Source organism: Lontra canadensis, unplaced genomic scaffold (genome assembly GCF_010015895.1).
Source record: "Lontra canadensis isolate GAN:19392208 unplaced genomic scaffold, GSC_riverotter_1.0 scaffold35, whole genome shotgun sequence".
Lineage (NCBI taxonomy): Eukaryota > Metazoa > Chordata > Mammalia > Carnivora > Mustelidae > Lontra > Lontra canadensis.
In genome coordinates this window covers 9,925,832-9,941,315 of record NW_022631029.1, presented here as the reverse complement: position 1 = coordinate 9,941,315, position 15,484 = coordinate 9,925,832, and the positions used below count along the sequence as shown (strand labels likewise).

Genomic DNA, 15,484 nt, shown 5'->3' with positions numbered 1-15,484 from the left:
GTGACTGGATGATATTATCCAGGAGTACACATTAAGAGGAACTAAAAGAAGTTTTAAGGCTGAACCTCTCATAGTTTAGAGGTTCATCAGCAAAGAAGCCATTATAAAATTGAGAAAAAGCAGCCAGTGAAGAGCACCAGGAGAGTAAAGTGGAGGGGTGACTTGGGATGGGGCTAGGACAACTCGTTTCTTTCTTTCTTTTTTTATTTATTTAAGATTTTATTTATTTATTTTATTTTAGAGAGCAAGCCTAAGTGAGCAGGGGGAGGAGGGGCAGAGAGGGAAGGAGAGAATCTCAAACGGAGTCCATGCTGAGTGTGGAGCCCAACACAGGGCTCGATCTCAAGACCCCGAGATCATGACCTGAGCTGAAACTAAGATCCAGACACTTAACCAACTAACCTAGTTGATTAACTAGGTAGGTTAACCAACCAACCTAGGAGCCCCTATTATTCGGCTTTTAAAAGGAGGAAAATTCTGACACACACTACAACGTGGATGAACCTTGGCAATATTATACTCTGTGAAAGAAGCCAGTTACAAAATACTGTATTATGGTTCTACTTTTATGAGAAACCTAGAGTATTTACTTTCAGAGAGACAGAAAGGAGAAATGTGATTGCCGAGGGTGGTGCGGGGAGGTTTGGGAAGGTATGGAGAGACTGTTTAATGGGTGCAGTGTGTCAGTTTGGGGAGACGAGAAAGTGCTTGAGACAGATAGTGATGATGGTCGCACAACAATTGGAATAGACTTAGTTATGCCAAAGAACCATACACTTAAACTTTAAAACTTAAATTAAAAACAAATCATTACAATGTAAGTTTCATGTTATGTGTATCTTACTGCAATTTTTCTTGTCCTTTACTTATTTGTTTGTTTGTTTGTTTTTTAAGGATTTTATTTATTTGTCAGAGAGAGAGTAAGCACAAGCAGGGGGAGAGGCAGGCTCCCCGCCGAGCAAGGGGCCCCATGCAGGACTTGATCCCAGGACCCTGGGATCATGACCTGAGCTGAAGGCAGTGGCTTAACCGACTGAGCCACCCAGGTGTCCCATCCTTTTTTTTAATTATTAACATATAATGTATTATTTGTTTGAGGGATACAGGTCTGTGATTCATTAGTCTTACACAATTCACAGCACTCACCACAACACATACACTCCCCAGGGTCCATCACACAGCCACCCCATCCCTCCCATGCCCTCAGTTTGTTTCCTGAGATTAAGAGACTCTTATGGTTTATCTCCCTCTCTGGTTTCTTCTTGTTTCATTTTTTCCTCTCTTCCCCTATGATCCTCTGTCTTGTTTCTCAAATCCCACATATCAGTGAGATCATATGATAATTGTCCTTCTCTGATTGATTTACTTTACTTAGCATAATACCCTCCAGTTCCATCTACATTATTGCAAATGGCAATATTTCGTTTTTTTGATGGCTGTATAATATTCCATTGTGTATATACATCACATCTTATTTTTTTTTTAAATATTTTATTTATTTATTTGAGAGAGAGAGAGAACATGAGAGGGGAGAAGGTCAGAGGTAGAAGCAGACTCCCCACGGAGCTGGGAATCTGATGCGGGATTCGATCCTGAGACTCTGGGATCATGACCTGAGCTGAAAGCAGTGGCTTAACCAACTGAGACACCCAGGTGCCCCACACATCACATATTTTTATCCATTCATCAAAGACAACTCATTTTAACTCAAGGAGAGTGCGATGTTCTGAAGCCAAAGAGAGAGTGTTTCAAGTAAGATAGAGTGGTCAACCTGTAGTCTGATGCAGAGAGAGGGAAGAGGACAGAAAACTCACCATTGTCATGCAAGCAAGTTAGCTGGTGATTTTAGATGGTGTTGTTTTTGTTGTTTAACCAAACACCCAAAACATAAAGGCTTAAAACAATAACCATTTACACAGCTCATAGTTCTGTGGAGTGACAATGGGTTAGGCTCAAATGGGTGATTCCTTTTTTTTTTTTTACAATTTTATTTATTTATTTGACACACAGAGAGAGATCACAAGTAGGCAGAGAGGCAGGCAGAGAGAGAGGGAGGGAAGCAGCTCCCAGCTGAGCAGAGAGCCCAATGCAGGACCCGATCCCAGGACCCTGAGATAATGTCCTGAGCTGAAGGCAGAAGCTTAACCCTCTGAGCCACCCAGGCACCCCTCATCTGGGTGTTTCTTTCCTCAGCTGGGCCCACTCAAAAATATGTGGTCAGTTGGCAGGTGTGACAGAAGCTAGTGGTGTAAGATTGGCCTTATCAGAGTTGGCTCGTCTCTGTCCCATGCGGTGTCTCATGCTACAGCAGTAGTCTCCTTGTTTACATGGTGGATGGTTTTTCAAGACCTCTTGAAGTCTAGGCTTGCAACTGGAACAATATTGCTTTCACTGCATACTAGTGACCAAAGAAGGTCACAGGGAAGCCTAGATACAAAAGGGGGTTAAGTAAACTCTGTTTCTTAATTGATAAAGCTACAAAATCATGCTGCAAAGGGGATGGATACGAGAAGGGCAGTAATGTTGGTCATTTTTGCAGTCTTTCTCGATCAACAATTTTGACTGGTGTAGATTCTGTGGGATTGGGGGAAAGGGAAGTACAACTGAAGTGAGTTCAGGAGAGAATGGAAGAGTGAAAGGAGAGACAGTGAAAACATGTTTTGCTATGAGGAGATGCAAAGAACCAGAATAGGAGGTAGTCAGGAATGTTGTTTTGTTTTGTTTTTTAAAGATTTTATTTATTTACAGAGAGATCACAAGTAGGCAGACAGGCAGGCAGGAAGAGGGGAAAGCAGGCTCCCCAATGAGCAGAGAGCTTGATGTGAGGCTCGATCCCAGGACCCTGAGATCATGACCTGAGCCGAAAGCAGAGGCTCAACCCACTGAGCCACCCAGGCGCTCCAAGAATGATGTTTTTAATGGTGGCGGACACTGTATGCTGATGGAAATGATTTGGTGAAAAGGTAGAAACTGATTTAGAGTAACAAATGAAATTACAGAAAGACATCATTGCAAAGGCAAGAGTTGATAGTGGGTAAAAGGAAAAGAAGAGAACCAGAAGAACTATGTGTTGGGGTGGCTTTGGGTGGTGCAAAGACAACTCATTTCAACTCAAGGAAGGTAACAAGTGTGATAGGAATGGCACTGAGATGGGGGATGAGATGGTAAGGAGATGGGGGACCAGTCCACTGCCATTTTCTCAGTTAAAGTGTGTAATAACATCATCATTTGAGGTCAGAAGGAAAAGAGGAAGAACTGCTAATTTGGGGAGAAAAGAAAGAGTGTGAAATCTTCAGGTCAAAAAGCAAATTTATAGAGAAGTCTGTCCATCTGTGGTCATGACTATGAACCCAAACCATGCAATATGGTGATTTGTTCTTCATCAATGAAATTCAGCTCTTCTGGTGCAGGATGAAGTAGGTGAAGAAGGGTCAGGTTCATACAGAGCTGGCGAGAGGGCCAACAGTGGTAAAAATTGTAAGAGAATCCTCAACAAAGAATGGCATCCAAGCTGGGCACAAGGGCAGCAAAACGCTGGTAAGATCAATCTTTGCAAAGTCCTGATTAGAACTGAAGAAACATTTGCAACAATGCAAAAGAATCAGTGATTGTAGCACAGAGGTTGACAAATACTTTCTGTAAAGAGCCAGATAGTATTTTAGGAATGATGTCAATACAGTCCCTGTCATGACCACTCAACTTTAGGCCATAGTTTTCCGACTTCTGCCCTAAAGCATCAAAAGCAAAAGTTAGGGACCAAGATGATCAAAATCACCACTATTGTCACTGTGGTCAGTTATGACAAGAACCATGGCAATGCTACCCGAACTACGGTGAGCATTTATTACCACCAAGATTAGGTACAAAAAATTGAGATGAAGCACTTAGAAATTTGCATATCAAGTTGAAATAGCAGTTTGATGTATGTTCAGTTTAACCATTAAAACAAGCCATATACCTAGCCATATTCCATATACCTTTTCCACTTATTTTTCTCAGAATTCACTTTTCTTGTTTTACAGAAGAATTGGTCTATGATAGATTGAACGTTTTAAAAATAATGGCAGGCAGTCCAACTTACAGGCAGTTGGAGAAGCAGTAATCCCTGGTGCAGTTAGGAGAGAGTGATTCAGGTACGATGGAAGTGAAAATCATTGGAGGTGAGAGGCAGAGGGCTTGGGATGTTATAGACAACGTTCACGTCACTAAGAACGGTAGCCTACAGAAAGTGGCACAGAAGGAAAGCCGTGGGAGCCCTATTTGTGTTTCAGCACCCTGCAGAGGCTGGTCCTAAGGATGGAGGCAGGGCTGAGGTTCCTCATATCATGATACATGCTATTTCCCAATGAAAACAGCAACCAGATTAGCACAAAACTTGCAAAACCTTGTGCCCAGACATCACTAAGGCCAACCAGCTTCCTGTGCATTCTCCGGGCTGTCTGGCTCCCAAGAGAGCCAACCAAAGGTCTGACTTCAGTCTGGGGGCTTGCCAAGTAGAGAGCCAATGTCTGGGGCGCCTGGGTGGCTCAGTCGGTTAAGTGGCTGCCTTCGGCTCAGGTCATGATCGTGGGGTCCTTGGATCGAGTCCCACATCAGATCACGTTCCTTGCTGGGTGGAGAGCCTGCTTCTCCCTCTCCCTCTGCTTGCCTGCAGCTCTCCCTGCTTGTGCTCTCTCTCTCTCTGTGTCAAATAAATAAAATATTTTTTAAAAAATAGAGGGAGAGGGGCACCTGGGTGTCTCAGTGGGTTAAGCCTCTGCCTTCCGCTCAGGTCATGATCTCAGGGTCCTGGGATGGAGCCCCACATTGTGCTCTCTGCTCAGCAGGGATTCTACTTCCCTCTCTCTCTGCCTGCCTCTCTGCCTACTTGTGATCTCTCTCTCTCTCTCTGTGTCAAACAAATAAATAAATGAATAAATAAAATCTTTTTTAAAAATGGAGGGAGAGAGAGAGCCAATGGCTGTGAGCCCTAGCTGGCCCACAATGCCAGGCTGAGAGAGCACGGATCTAGAGGCCACTCTCATAAGAGGAGGTGTCCGGTGTCTTTGGGATTATAAAGCCGCCCCCCCTCCCCAAAGCCAGCTGCAAGTTCAGGAGACAAGGATGGTTCCAGGGTGATGGAACTGGAGACTTGGCTCTGGATGTGTGACAACAGCCTCAGGTGCCAGCTTCAGATGTAGACAGAGTCAGTGGCTTTCGGGCACAGTCAGCCCAAAGCAGGGGCCACAGGCACTAAGGGGTGGGAGGTGGGGGACAGACAGCTGTCTCCCTCCGCAGAAGAGGGACAGCAGGACCCTTGGGGGCTTCGTGGTGTGCGAGTCACTGAGACACACAAAACCTGGTCAGACATTTATTGGGGTGGTGGAGCCGGTTCTCCACCCTGCAGTACTTTTAGACCGATAGGATTTCGATGTGGAACTCAGGCTGCCCGGGAGGGACGTCGTACTGGTCCTGTAGATGGTCATCGGTCTGTAAGGCGAAGCAGCCTTTTGGGACCTGGAGGATGCAGAGGGCGTGCCATATGTGGCAGTATCGTCGGTGGCACTGCCACATGCGAACCCAGGACTGGAGCCTGACGGCTGCCTCCTCCCGGATGACGTAGATCTTCAGCAGGTCCTGCCGCCGCTGAAGAACCCGCCTGCACAGGACCGCCCTCCACCAGTTCTGGATCACCCAGGCCCGGAGGGCGGCCGCCAGCAGGGTGCGGCGCACCAGGGTGCCACGCCACCAGGCCTGGATTTTCCTGGCCGCCTGGATCCGGGCTCTGTGGCGTTTCTTGCGAAGCCGCTGACCAAGCAAAGCAGAGGACTCCACGTGAATGCGTTGTGAACACCCACGAGGCTGGCGTCTGCCAAGGAGGAGTTCTCATCTTCTCTCTTAACAACCAGGCTTCCCCCAGGTGGTTCTGGGGACCCAGGAGTCCCAGGTGGGGTTTTGCCTCTACTGTCTTGTCTGTGCCCACAGACACATGGGCTCATCCTCTGAGTCACGGGGGTCCTCATCTACACAATGGGGAGACGCTTCCTCTCTGGTCTTCCCAGGTTCATGGAATCAGTGGAAACACTTTCTGATCCAGAAGCCCTGGCATGGGTGTGAGGGACTGAAAGTTCCTCTGACGATGACCCTTTCTGTGTTTATGGCCTGCAGCTCAGCCCCGATCCCCGCCTGGGATATTGCCTCCTGAGGCTTCCACGCCATGCCATGACCCCTTGAGGTCTTGCTCTTACCTCACTTCTCTTAATTTCCATTACTACCTCTCGGTCACCCCCATATCCTTCCAGCTTTCCAGTGCCCTCTGCTGTGCCCCAGCTTCCCCACCTCGCTGCTGTCTCTTCAAGCTTCACACAGCTCACGTACAACAGGGAGGGAATTTATGGGGACAAGAGAGACACATTGAAGTGACTCCTTAGCTGTGGGACCAGAGATGGATCCTCCTTTTTCGGGGACTCTGTGGCCAGACGATCAGTGATCTGTGGTTCTCTCGTACTCCTGGGAGCTACCTACCTTCAGTCTTTCTTTCTCTAGTGCATCCTCATCTGGACCAGACTTCTGCAATCAGAAGATAGGGAGAACGCATGAGTGGGGACCAGCTTCTGGGCGGAGTCCTCAAAGCCCTACCTCCCCATTTTTTCTGAGTCCTTTGAAGTCATCTGGTGTGTCCTTCTGCCATGGGCCAGCTCCCCATCCCCAGGGAGGGAGGTGCCTGACTGTCTTACACAGCATTTATTGCCCATGGTTTGGGGCAGTCTTTCCGGTGTTCACACCCCCTCTGGTTGCCACTCCATTGGTCCTGTCAGAGGCAGGAAGGGTGGAAGAGGAGGAGATGACCATGATGTCACAAGGGCAACTATGACCCAGGGACCAGGTGGCCTTCTTCAGGCTCAAAGTTGTTGGATAAAGAGGAAACATCTGCCCATTTCCCTCCTGCCAGGGATGGGCTAATGTTCTTTGTCAAACCACAGCCCCCGTGAGTCTGTCCTTTCCCAAGGGTGACTTCTAGTCAGCCCACCCACAGGACCTTCCTGTCATCAACCACTGAGGACAGCAGCTCACCCAGCGCCGAGGAAGGCAAATAGGCTCAGGCTGCTCTCTGCCTCCTGCCTTCTCTGCCACCGTGCCCTTCCCCAGTGTGTGGGAATGAGGATCACTGTGAATATGGAGGCTGAGCTGAAGGGGCAAAGGAAGGGTTAGGATGGACGTACCTCAGCCAACTTCTACACCCTCCCAACTGCTGTAACCCTCTGTTCTTTGGCTGTTTGGTGCCTAACAAGCCAATATATGATTCTTTTTCTTTTTTTTAAAAAATATTTTATTTATTTATTTGACGGAGAGATGGAACACAAGCAGGGAGCGTGGGAGAGGGAGAAGCAGTCTTCCCACCTAGTAAGGAGCCCAATGCAGGGCTTGATCCCAGGACCCTGGGATCATGACTGAGTCAAAGGCAGATGGCCAGGCAACCCATGTTAGAAGAATCTTTAAACAGTGATGCCACTAATGTGTTCTACTCTGAGAATCCGGGTATATATTTCATCTCTGAGCTAACCATCCCAGATCCCTCGTACCCAGTAGGTAAGTTGTTCTCAGCCTCTCTGAGATCATTGTATGGGGCATGTTAGTTTATAAAATTTGTATGACCCAACTCTGGGAAACCTTACTGTATTGATGTCTAAAAAATAATTTCTACCGGGATGCCTGGTTGGCTCAGTCAGTTAAGTGTCTGCCTCCAGTTCAGGTCATGATCCCAAGGTTCTGGGTTGGAGCTCCACATGGGCTCCCTGCTCAATGGGGAGCCTGCTTCTCCCTCTCCTTCTGCTGCTTCCCCTGCTTATGCCATCTTGCTCTTCCTCTCTGTCAAATAAATGGATAAAAATCTTTAAAAAATAATAAAAGAAACAATTTCTAGCTTTTAATTTTGTCAATTTAATACTTATAGAAATCCTACTAGTTCATCATTGACCGATTCTCTAATTTTCCAATATATTCTACACAATTTTGTTTTTTTTTTAAAGATTTTATTTATTTATTTATTTATTTATTTATTTTTGAGAGAGAGCGTGAGCAGGGGAGGAGCAGAGGGAGAGGGACAGGCAGACTCCATGCTTAGCAGGGATCCTGATGTGGGGCTTGACCCCATGACCCTGAGATCATGACCTGAGCCGAAATCAAGAGTAGCACATTTAACCAACTGAGCCTCCCAGGCACCTCTATGCTATTTTCTAACTCTGTCTTTCTGTTCTACTTTTTGGAAGATTTTCTCCATTTTTAAAAGAGTCTTAACTTTCAAGAGCTCTTTCCTGTCCTCACACTATTCTCCTTTTATAGCACACTATTCTTGTTTCATTGGTTTTTTATCTTTTACTAGGAATATTAGTTTTAATTGTTTGTTTGGTTTTTTAAACATTTTTCTTCTGTTTCCCATATTGTCTCTATTTAATTTAATTCCCCGTTTTTCTGTTTTTGTTTTTATCTCTGTCTCTCATGTTTATAATCCTTGGTTGTCTCTTCATGTGTATAAGCATGGCACTAGAATGCCAGAGGAAAGCTCAGTGTGCATCAGTGGGGCTTACTAACTGGTGCCACTCAGTGTAGGTTAATAAGGCAGAGTTGGGTTTTGTTTCAGCCGGGTGGTAGGCCAAATACCAGTATTCACTTGTTTTATTCTTTGGAACTTGTGATAGACTGCTTTAATCATCCTAGATGCATATATTTTCCTATAGGACTTTGTACTTTCTTCCCACAAGGGGACAGAGCTATCGTCCTATGCCTTGGGTTTAACAGTGCAACATGCTTTGGCCCCCAGAGTAGGGTGGAATGAATGACAGGCAAGTTTGACTTTGGCTTCAGAAGTCTTTGCCAATTTATGTTTGCTCTCTTGCACTTCTATCATTGCCAACAAGAAAAGTGACGGGTAGCCTACTGGTATGAAGAGGAGGATGAGAGACACGTGGAGCAGAGCTTCCCCCACTGAAACACAGCACGGGGCAACATGCTTACTGTGGTATGCCACTGAGGCTGTGGCAGTTTGCTATGCAGCATTTGTGTGGCAATAATTAACTGATGCCCCAGAGGGGAATCCCGGAACACTGAGTCAGAGAGTAGAATGAAACCTGAGTGCAAGCCTACAGGCAGGTGATCCAGCAGACAGGGCTGGAGGCCTCGATGTTTAGCCTGTTAAGTTTCAGTTAATCCTTCCATTTTGGTATGGAGCTTCACCTCTGCCTTCAGCCAAGACTGAAATCCCAGAGTCTAGATGCTCTCTGGTTCAGCTTATGCAGAAAATAAAAATTCTCTTCTGCTAGGGTGGAAGAAAGTTATTGTCCAGCTATACACATGAAGGAGGAGAATGGGTTGAAGGGGAAATACAACAAATTCTTTTTATTTGTTTATTTAAAAAAATTTTAATGATATATTTTTCAGTGTTCCAAGATTCATTGTTTATGCACCACACCCAGAGCTCCATGCAATACTGTGCCCTCCTTAATCCCTACCACCAGGCCTTCCCAACTTTGGAAAACAAATTCTTATTTAAATGTTTAATCCTCGGGGCGCCTGGGTGGCTCAGTGGGTTTAAGCCTCTGCCTTCGGCTCAGGCCATGGTCTCAGGGTCCTGGGATCGAGCCCCACATTGGGCTCTCTGCTCAACAGGGAGCCTGCTTCCCCTACCAACCCCCGCCTGCCTTTCTGCCTACTTGTGATCTCTCTCTCTGTCAAATAAATAAATAAAATCTTTAAAAAAAATAAGTGTTTATTTCTCATCTCAGATTCTTAGTGGTTGGTGCCTCAATTACATACTGTTGTTATTATTATATTCTTGTGGTGCATTTTAATGTGACTTATGGTCTTCCTACCTCCTAGTCTCTTTTTTCGAAATTGTCTTGACTAATTATGAACACTTATTCAATGTGATTTTTTTTTTGTATAGGTTTGTCAAGTTCCCAAAAACTCTTGATGAGATATTTATAGGAATTGAATTTAACTTATAAATTTGGAGATAACTGACAACTTTAGAATGGTAAGTCATTCTATCGATAACTATATGGTATATTTCTCCTTTTATTTAGCCTTCTTTTGTAGCCTTTGATTTATGGACAGAAGCGGCACGTGTAAGGGTGATGGGTATTAAGGAGGGCACGTATTGCAATGGGCACTGGGTGTTATATGCAAACAATGAATCATGGAAAACTATATCAAAAGGTAATGAAGTACTGTATGGTGACTAACAACATAATAAAAAAAAAGAATTTGTAAATTAAAAAAAAAGAGAGAATTAACTTCAAGGATATGCCCTAAAAGAGAAGGAGTATGACTTTCTCTACCTCTTTCCTCCTTGCTGGCTAGACTGGATGGGAATATTGAAATTGAAGTAGCTGGGGTGTCTGGGTGGCTCAGTCAGTTAAGCTCTGATTCTTGATCTCAGCTCGGGTCTTGATCTCAAGGTCGTGAGTTTGAGCCCCAGGTTGGGCTCCAACAGTGTGGAGCCTCCTTAAAAAACAAAACAACAATAACAAAAAGAGGGGTGCCTGTGTGGCTCAGGGGAGTAAAGCCTCTGCCTTCAGCTCAGGTCATGATCTCATGATCTCAGGATCTCAGGGCCCCCATCCCTGCTTGCCTCTCTGCCTACCTGTGATCTCTGCCTGTCAAATAAATAAATAAAATCTTTAAAAAAAACAGTAACCAAAAGAAACCTCAGGAGCCATTCAAAATCATGAAGTGACCTTGGGCTAGAGATTATATATAGCCAAGTAGCAAGTTAGAAGGGGCCAGGATTCCTCCCCCTGTGAAGTTCCATCTGGGCCTGGGCACCTATTTCTGAACTTCTTTGGGAAAGAGAAATAAACTTCCAATTTATTTGAAGTTTGTTACTTTGGTTGTGTTGGCATTCACAGTGACCACGTAGTTATGCTCCACCCCAGTGGTGCTCAAAGTGGTCTCTAGAACAGAAGTCATAGCATCACCTGGAAATTTATTAGGGATACCCGTTCTTGGGACCCTCTACTGAATCAGAAGTGCTGGGTGGGGCCCAGGGATCTGTCCTAATGAGCCCTCTACATGGTTGTAACATATGCTATTGTTTGAAAAGCATTGGTCTATTTCTCTCCTAGGTCCAACACATATAATAGGATGTCCATGGGACGACTGCCTACTTTTTTTAGGAGGTAGAGCTCAGAGGTTGTCCTGGAAGTGAAGGCTGCCACACGTCTACTTTGTGTAAGCTGAGTAGAGGGCAAGGGAAGGATGGGACAATTTTATTTATTCTTAATACAGTTGTTTCATAAATGGCTGATGGTTGCCCATGGCTCCCTCCTGCTGACTTGTTGAACTAGGTTAATTAAAGACTCCACATTTGGCTCATAGGAGACCAATCCATGATTAGATTCATATTCTGGTCATTCTGATTCTAGATAATTGGAAGAATTACCCATTAATCCACAACACTTTTCCATTTCACCATACTACACAGCATTACAAGAATGCTTTGGTCCTTTGGGCACATTAAATGAGAGATAATTCCACACTTACTGTCAAGAATTCCCTAGGCACACCTTCTGCCAAGTTTCTAATTAAAAAACTAATTTTTGAAAACCACTTTCTGAAAACCAGCTCACATAAAATTCAATCTAAGTGTTTATTAATCTATTGAGATCTCCTATTCTTTTGCTATCTGTCTCAGCAAACTGACTTAAGTGAAAATGAAGGTTGATTGTCTCAAAAACTGAATTTCCATAGTATAGGTAGTGGTAGCTTCAGGTGTGGCTGGATCCAGAGGCCCAAAGCAATCCTCAGAGCTTCCTTTCTCTCCTGGCACCTGTTGGATCTACTTTCCTCTGTGTCAACTCCATTCTCAGCTATTTCCATGTGGTGCCTGTAGCATTTCTGGTTTCATAATCTTTATAGTTGGCAATCCTAAGAGTTCCAAAACCATACCAGAATGGAGACTCACTGGCCTGACTTGTGCCATGCGCTCATCCCTGAACCATAGGCATAAAATATTCTGACATTCCTCTAAGTACTTGCACATATCCTAGGCTGAGCCTGGGTTAGGTAAGTGCCTCCATCACCCAGGAGCAACCACATTGGTGCCCTCCGTGAGACCTGTCCCTCTCATCTTTGTGGAGTTCTTAGGGATAAGGAGTAAGCAGGGTCTAGAAGAACAGAACTGTGTCTGGGGATTGGCAGGTTAACTATTAATGATCTCTACCAGAAACATACAGATCCAGAAAATCCAGTGAATTGAAAAGACAGAGACAAGGAGACATGACATTACGAAATGTGTAGAGGGGAAGGCCTGGACTGAAGGAGAAAGATACTGAGGAACATAAACAGATAATTATATAACGAAAGATGAAATTTTGACGGATAGACAGAGACACATAGGCAGATGAAAAGCAACAGGGAAGGATCTGTACCTGAAATGAAAAGACAACAGTAGATCCTCCTTCCACCACCTGGTACACACACACACACACACACTCACACACATGGAAACGTTATCAGGGAGGGATAATAACTCAAGAAGCCCTAGAATAATGTGTCTATTGGGCATGACAGTTCGAAGATGGTTGTCTAAGCAATTCATTCAGGGATGGTGGGACACGTGTTTCTAGAAAGTAGGGTGTGAACCATAGTGAAACCACAAATCCATGGTCTGGTAGGATTGTGTACTCATTCATTACATAAGTATTTACTGAAACCACAGAAGAAAGCCACAACTTGAAAAGTCTCTTTTCAAAACTTGAACAGACCTTCCTCCAAAGGTGTGCAAATGGCCAAAAAGCACATGAAGATACCTAACATCATTCATCACAAGGGAAATGCAAATCATACTGCAGTGAGGTACCACTTCCCACTAAGTTGGCTAGAATTTGAAAAAAAGGCAATAACAAGTGTCAGCAAGAGTGTAGGGAAATTGGAGCCTGTACATCGTTGGTGGGAATGTAAAATGGTGTAAATGCTAAATACTCGTAGTGGCATCATTCACAGCAACCAAAAGGTGCACCCAATCCAAATGTCTATAAAAAGATTAGTGGATAAATAAAAGCTGGTATAGCCAGACAAAACATATCAATCACCCATAAAAAGTAACAAAGAGGGGCACCTGGGTGGTTCAGTGGGTTAAGCCTCTGCCTTCGGCTCAGGTCATGATCCCAGGGTCCTGGGATCGAGCCCTGTGCTGGGCTCCTTGCTCAGCAGGAGCCTGCTTCTCCTTCTCCTTTTGCCTGCCACTTCCTTGTGCTCTTGCTCTGTCAAATAAATAAAATCTGCCAAATAAAAAAGCAACCAAGAACATGGGGCATTTGGGTTGCTCAGTAAGGTTAAGCATCCGACTCTTGATTTTGGCTTAGATCATGATCTCATGGTTGTGAGATCCAGACCCACACTGGGCTCCATGCTCAGAGGGGCATCTGCTTGAGATTCTCTCCCTCCGTTCCTCTCTCTAAAATAATAAATCTTTTAAGTAATGAAGTGGGGTGCCTGGGTGGCTCAGTGGGTTAAAGCCTCTGCCTTCGGCTCAGGTCGTGATCTCGGGGTCCTGGGATTGAGCCCCACATCGGGCTCTCTGCTCGGCGGGGAGCCTGCTTCCTCCTCTCTCTCTCTGCCTGCCTCTCTGCCTTCCTGTGATCTCTGTCTGTCAAATAAATAAATAAAATCTTTAAAAAAAAGTAGTGAAGTACTGATGCTTGCTACAGCATGATGAGCCTCCGAAACATGTTAAATAAAACCAAACACAAAATATTTTATGATTTCATTTATACCGAAAGTGCCCCATAGGGAAATCTATGGAGACAGGTTGCAGACTGCTAGTTGCCATTGGCTGGAGGACAGGGTGATGACAAGTGATCGCTTCAGGGGCACAAGGTTTTCATTTAGGATGGTGAAAATGTTTTAGAACTTGGTACAGATGATAGTCGTTGCTTAACACCGTAAAGGTACTAAATGCCACTGAATTGTTAGTCTTACGTTAATGGTTAAGGTTACGTGGTGAATCTAGAAATGGTTACGTGAATTGTACTTAAATTAGATTCATGTTCTGTGTCCTTTTATGTGATGGTCTGTCAGGTGCAACCACAACAGAATAGAAGCACAAGAACACAAAATCTGTTATACTCCAACGTCTGAAAGAGGATGTCATCCCATGTCATGCAGGGTCACGGGGTAGGCATCAGGTGTGGTCGAGCGGCAGAAGACAAGACTGAGAAAACAGCTTTTCCCATGGCTTTTGTTGGAGTGGGAAAGGCAAGTTAGGATAGGGTAAACAGTGTAGGACTGGCTGGTTTGAGTATTTTCTGTGGCCACGAAGTTATATAGATGTTTGGTACCTGATTTAGGATGATTAAAGCAGAGGACTATGGCCCCCTGGGGTGTACAGGACAAAGAAAGAGGAGGTATGGCCCTGCACTGGTTCCTTTGCGGATGAAAATCATGCTCTGGGATGAGTCCTTTGCTATCTCTAAGGACTGGCTGGCAGTCTCTCCCAAACCCTAAAGGGATTTTTTTTAAGGATGAAAAAGTGGTTCATTATGTAGGATATGTAGAATAGCATATATATGTGCGTGTGTGTGTGTGTGTGTGTGTATACATATATATATGTTATTTGTCCCATATATATATGTGTGTATGTGTATAGATCTATGTGTGTGTGTATATATATATATATATATATATATATATATATATATGGGAGAGAGGGATAAGAAGAGAGAACTACTGACCTAGGTTCCGGGAACAGCACTGAACCCAGAGTCTTGCTCTCCTGGAGCTCACCCTCTACTGGGGGCAATAAAAAAACAGAAAATGATGTAAGATAATCTTGGGTAGCAATGAGGACTTTGAAAGCAGGAGAGCAGGGTCAGGTACTAGAACATACAGTACAAGGTGGGGAAGTCATTTCAGTAAGATGAAGAAGGTCTCCCTGAGGAGGGAGCATGGGGCAGAGACACACATGAGTAGAGGGTTGCCCCACCTGGAAAGGCTATCTAAGGAGAGGCGGCAGCAAGTGCAAAGTGCTGAGATGGGAATGTGGAGGTGCGGGGGCGATCTGAAGAGCAGGGGGCCAGGAGGATATGGCCAGGCCGGGACCACGCAGGCTTATGGAGACCCCAGGAGGGCTTTTGGACTTGTTCTAAATGTGATGGGAAGACAGTGAAGAATGAAGAACCCTCCGTGGGGCACAGCCACAGGGGGCACCATGTGCATGGACCAAACTGTGAAGGAGTCTCCCTGGAGTTGGCTGAGTGGGTGGCCCTGTGACCCCAACTCTCCTCCCCGTGGCAGATGGGGAGGCTCATGGGTTCCAGGCCCCGCCCTCTAGCACCAGAGGCTTAGAATCCTTCTCCACCAGGGACCCCAGAGGAACACAGCCACATCCTTGGAGCAGACTGTGCCAGGCCTAGTCTCTGCGGCCATTTTCCCTGACCCTCTGCTGACACATGGATCTCCTGGGGCGGGCCTGAAAGAGACCCGGTGACGCAGAGTTGGAGCAGAC

At 45.2% G+C, this 15,484-nt stretch overlaps 1 protein-coding gene across 1 annotated transcript; it reads right to left on the bottom strand.

Moving 5' to 3' along the window:
* Positions 1-5,342: 5,342 nt before the first annotated feature.
* IQCF3 (IQ motif containing F3) lies at positions 5,343-6,812 on the bottom strand. The gene is made up of 3 exons (XM_032868530.1): positions 6,717-6,812; positions 6,505-6,549; positions 5,343-5,787 (listed from the first exon to the last, which is right to left on the bottom strand). Exons 1-3 carry the CDS (start codon positions 6,732-6,734, stop codon positions 5,392-5,394), a joined length of 459 nt encoding a protein of 152 aa, XP_032724421.1. The 5' UTR covers positions 6,735-6,812; the 3' UTR covers positions 5,343-5,391.
* Positions 6,813-15,484: the final 8,672 nt, after the last annotated feature.

What these genes read in the sequence shown, in the direction of transcription:
- IQCF3 (XM_032868530.1), bottom strand. An exon ending in TAGAGAAAGAAAGACTGAAG is followed by an intron (nt 5,788 to 6,504) that starts GTAGGTAGCTCC and finishes TTGCTTGGTCAG; the next exon opens with CGGCTTCGCAAGAAACGCCA.